Source organism: Bison bison, unplaced genomic scaffold (assembly GCF_000754665.1).
Source record: "Bison bison bison isolate TAMUID 2011002044 unplaced genomic scaffold, Bison_UMD1.0 scf7180017864238, whole genome shotgun sequence".
NCBI classification, from domain to species: domain Eukaryota; kingdom Metazoa; phylum Chordata; class Mammalia; order Artiodactyla; family Bovidae; genus Bison; species Bison bison.
The window spans coordinates 2,538,665-2,543,533 of record NW_011494810.1 but is presented as its reverse complement, the minus strand read 5'-3'; the positions used below and the strand labels follow the sequence as shown (position 1 = coordinate 2,543,533).

The 4,869-nt window shown below is 52.4% G+C and overlaps 1 protein-coding gene across 2 annotated transcripts in view; it reads left to right on the top strand.

The window, feature by feature from the left end:
• The first annotated feature begins 3,186 nt into the window (after positions 1-3,186).
• The window catches only part of RGS14 (regulator of G-protein signaling 14), a 15,827-nt gene continuing 14,144 nt past the window's right edge, over positions 3,187-4,869 (top strand). Inside the window, exon 1 of one of the 2 annotated variants that reach the window (XM_010846557.1) lies at positions 3,187-3,396. Coding sequence is in view for 1 of the 2 variants with exons in the window: in XM_010846558.1 (XP_010844860.1) it covers positions 3,352-3,396 (45 nt within the window). In the remaining variant the exon portion in view is untranslated. The remainder of the gene's footprint in view (positions 3,397-4,869) is intronic. The other variant, XM_010846558.1, reaches the window with a different exon arrangement.

The window sequence follows — 4,869 nt, the reverse complement described above, 5'->3', positions numbered from 1 at the left end:
GCTGCATGCAGGCTTTCTCTAGTTGTGTTGAGCAGGGGCTACTCTTTGTTGCAAACCATTGGCTTCTCATTTCAGTGGCTTCCCTTGTTACTCAGGCTCTAGGGCACTCGGGCTTCAGCAGTTGCTGTATGTGGGCTCAGTAATTGTGGTGCATGGGCTTAGTTGCTTAACATGTGGGGTCTTCCTGGACCAGGGATCAAACCCACATCCCCTGCATTGGCAGGTGGATTCTTAATCACTAGACCACCAGGGAAGCCCAGAAACTCACTTCTGAATCTCAGTTTCCTGACTGTAAAATTATTCAATGAGCATCATTCACAAGAAGTTTGTGAGGATCGAAGGAGGTCATGTTGGGGGAAGACTTTGTAAATTTTTTTAATTCAATTTTATTTTATTTTTTAACTTTACAATATTGTATTGGTTTTGCCATATATCAACATGAATCCGCCACAGGTATACATGTGTTCCCCATCCTGAACCCTCCTCCCTCCTCCTTCCCCATAGCATCCCTCTGGGTCGTCCCAGTGCACCAGCCCCAAGCATCCAGTATCGTGCATCAAACCTGGACTGGTGACTTGTTTCATATATGATATTTTACATGTTTCAATGCCATTCTCCCAAATCATCCCACCCTCTCCCTCTCCCACAGAGTCCAAAAGACTGTTCTATATGCCAGTGTCTCTTTTGCTGTCTCGTATACAGGGTTATTGTTACCATCTTTCTAAATTCCATATATATGCGTTAGTATACTGTATTGGTATTTTTCTTTGGTGGACTTTGTAAATTTTAAAGCCTTATGAAGCTAGGCCCAGATCCATTGCACAGCAGACAGGCAGGTGGCTGCCACTTACATCACACACCTTACCACCCCCTGTCACAGATATATTGACACTGTCACAGACCTTAAGACTACCGTTGACAATGCTCCAAATGCAACTTCCAACACACACACCAAGTATGACTTACTGAAGGCAGGAGGAGATGGGGGCAACAGAGGATGAGATGGTTGGATAGCATCATCGACTCAATAGACATGAGATTGAGCATTGAACAAACTCCAGGAGATAGTGAAGGACAGGGAAGCCTGGCGTGCTGCAGTCCAATGGGGTTGCAAAGAGTTGGACACAACTTAGTGACTGAGCAACAACAATCTGGTGGCCTTTCTAGAGCAAGCCGTCTAGAAAGAAGTGAGTTAGAACTGGGAAAGACGTGTATTAACTAGGATAATGCTAGCTACTATAGCAAATACACCCCATGTGTATAACAGCTCGAGGAAGTTGGTCTCTCTCTCTCTCTGAACAGTCCAAAGCTGGTGTTCCTGGTTGACTGGTGGTTTGCTTTCTTACACCAATGTGTAGACCGAGGCCCCTGCCTTCTTGTGGTTCCACAAGCCCCTAGGGCTTCATCATCTTCTGTGTACAGTCAGCTAAAGAGAAAGGAAAGAATGTGGAAGACACATAGGACTTAAAAGCCTTGGCACACTCCACTCCATTCACACTCAGTTGATGGGAACTAGTTAGCGCATGGCCACACCTGACTGTGAGGGAGCCTGGGAAACTCAAGTGTAGCTGTGTGCCAAAGAAGAGGACATAAATTTGTCGTGAAGAGTCACTTGGTTTCTGCCTTTGAAGTTTTCAGGCCATGGCCCTAGAAGGGTGCAATGGAGTAGAGGGTATAACATGAAAGATGGGGTGTCACCTTATCCTTGTAGAAAGAGGGGACCGAACTGGAGTGGCAAGTGACTTGAGAGCTCTAAACAAGCCCATGTGTGTGTACGTGCTCAGTTGCTCAGTCGTGTCTGACTCTTTACAACTCCATGGACTGTAGCCCGCCAGGCTCCTCTGTCAATGGGATTCTCCAGGCAAAAATACTGGAGTGAGTTGCCATGCCCTCCTCCAGGGGATCTTCCCAAGCCAAGGCTAGAACCTGCATCTCCTGCATTGCAGGCAGATTCTTTACCAATGAGCCACCACAGAAGCCCCAGGTAAACCCATGGTGGTGGTTTTATCACTAAGTTATGTCCAACTCTTGCAACCCCATGGACTGCAACCTACCAGACTCCTCTGTCCATGGGATTTCCTAGGAAAGTATACTGGAGTGGGTTACCATTTCCTTCCCCAGGGGGCCTTTCTGACCCAGGGATTGTAGCTGCATCTCCTGTATTGCAGGCGGTGTCCTGCATTGCAGGCAGATTCTTTACTGATGAGCCACCAGGGAAGTCTTAAGTAAGCCCACACTGAGGTAAAATACAAGTCCCATGCTGGATACATGCACATATAAAAAAGAGGCCAACTGAAGACTCTGAAGGGCCTGAGTTCATCTGGGACTGGGCCAGGCCGTGGAGGCAGGGTGCCCTTCTTCAGTCGACAATACTACGTGAAGGTGGGACTCTCACGTGACTTGAATGCACAGGCATCTTTGGGAACCTGACCTGTTCCCTGCCCAGGTGGGTGAGTGTGTGCATACCTGATTGTATGTGTCTGTCACTGGGGTGCCTGAATTCACAGGTGCCTGTGCACATGTGTGACTGTGCACAAGGGACTGTGCATTCACATGACCGAACGCCCGGATATTCCTGATGAAGGAGAACCTGTGAGTTTCTGCGCCACACACCTGAAGGGTCTGTGTGTGCGTGACCATGCCTGCAATGCAGCCGTTTCTCTGCACACACAGGAACAGGCCCGGGAAGGACAGCCTGGAGATGTCTCAGGACAGAGGTGGCAACTGTACGTATACAACTGCCAGGGGGAAAGGCGCTGAATGTGCACACGTCCAGGACACGGCAGGTGGGATAGGTGTGTGCTAAGTGAAGAACGCACATGGACACTCAGATCACAGTACATATGTCCTGGTGTACACGGGAGCCCCTGCAGCTTGTACAAGGGTACCCAGGTGTGTGAACATGTACTTCTGCGTGCCCAGACGTGCTCTTGGAACTCCCCAGATGGGCCAGACTGGGCTGAGCTCCTCTCTGGGCACACAGAGGCCTCTGCTGTATGCTGGTGCCTGCGTGGGGCATTGCCAAGGGTGCGTTGGCGGCATGTGTGTGTGCGCGTGAATGTGTGCGCGCGCCTGCATGTGTGTGTGTGTGTGTGTGTGTGTGTGTGTGTGTGTAGGAAGAAACATTCGCTCTCTTAGACCTTGCTTCTTTCTGTGGTTCGGTTTCTATAGAGACACTTCCTGTGGCAGAGAAAAGAGGTAGTGAGCTGGTGTTTCAGGATGTGAGAGCCCGCAGGAGCAGACCTGGGTTCTCTCTGTCATCTGCCCGTCATCGTGCAAGCTCTGGCCGGAGCTGCCCGCAGTCCCCATGGTGGGCGCCCCACGCGGCGGGGACCCGTGAAGAGCAGCGGCATGCCAGGGAAGCCCAAGCACCTGGGTGTCCCCAACGGACGCATGGTGAGTGTGGGCTCTGGGCCAGGCCCAAGGGGAGGGGTAGGCACACCCAGGGTGGAGCCCAACAGGCACACCCGGCAGGGCTGGGCTAGAGAAGTTGTGGACAGACAGCAGCAGGTGGTGGAACCTAGTGCCCTCATCCCAGGACCTTCCAGATGGCTCTGATGGGGACCTGGGGCCACCTTGGGGATGAGACCACAGGAGAGTAGCCATAGGCTTCTGGCCCAGTCCCCACTGCTCTCTCAACTGCTACTTAGGCACCATCTGGGGCTGCCGGCTTCCTAAAGGCACAGGAAGACTTGGCATGCCCTTTGCCCCCTGTATACCCCCATGAGGCCCTGAACCCCCATGCCTCACTTAGCCTCAGTCCCCTCCCTCACCTGGTATCCTGATGCCATGATGAGGGGCAGCTCCTATGGGGTCACCACCCTCCACGGAGACCTGCTCCAGAGGCTTCCTGCCACAGCTAGCAGTCCTTCAGCAGCCTTGCGTGGGTCAGCAGGATCAGGCTAGGTCCCTGCAGCTCCTGTCTTTTCTATTCCTGGGCTTCTAGGAAGGGTGGGGGGAGCTGAGCCCTGGGATGGCCCTGGCTATTGCCACCACCCCACCTCTTAAATCCTCTGGTGGCTTGGCGTCCAGGTAGAGATGCCCTTGGAGAGGCAGCTTCTTTATTCATTCAGCAGATGGGACAGGCTGTGCTGGGCTTCTCGTCTCTTCCCCTGGACACCAGCCCACTTGGCAGAGACCCAGCTCTTCCTAAAAACTCCACAAAGTCCAGACAGTATCCTAGTCTCTGACCCAGACCCAGCCTAGAACTGTCTACAGAGACCTGGGTTCTCATCTCATCTCAGCTCTGTTGTCCTTGACTAGGGACAGACCCTCAGAGACAGACCTTCCTCCACTTGAGATGATCAAGTGGAATAATGAATCTGAGGTCCTTGACCCACTGGGGAGTCTCCATTAAATGTCAGCCCAATGCCCCTCCTCATTCTCAGCGCCTCTTCAAGGATCTCCTGCCTCACCAAGAAGCTGAGCAACCTCCCACCCCTACTCCTCCTATTAATTCCTAAGACCTGTCTCCACACCTCTTCCTCCAGCATCTCTTTGTTGGGCAGGAGAGAGGCAAACCCCTCCAGGTCCAGTCCCCCACCTCACTATCTACCATCAACCTAACTTTGAAAGTTTGAGCACGCAGTGGCCTCGCACTCCCTGGAGGCATGGGGCTTGGCTCACGCCTCCCAGGCCATCCATGCCAAGGAGGAACATGCCCACTCCCATACCCACCCCAGAGGTAGCTGACTTGATGCTTCTGAGCAGTGCCCAGAATTACAGGGCAGCCAGGGGGCTGAGACACCCAGCTTCTGCCCATCGCATGTCAACCCATAGCTTCTTTAAGTCCATGGACACCCCAGCTCCTCTCAGAAACTTTCACACTCAGGTTTATCTTTGCCCTTCCCCAACTCCATCCTGACTCTA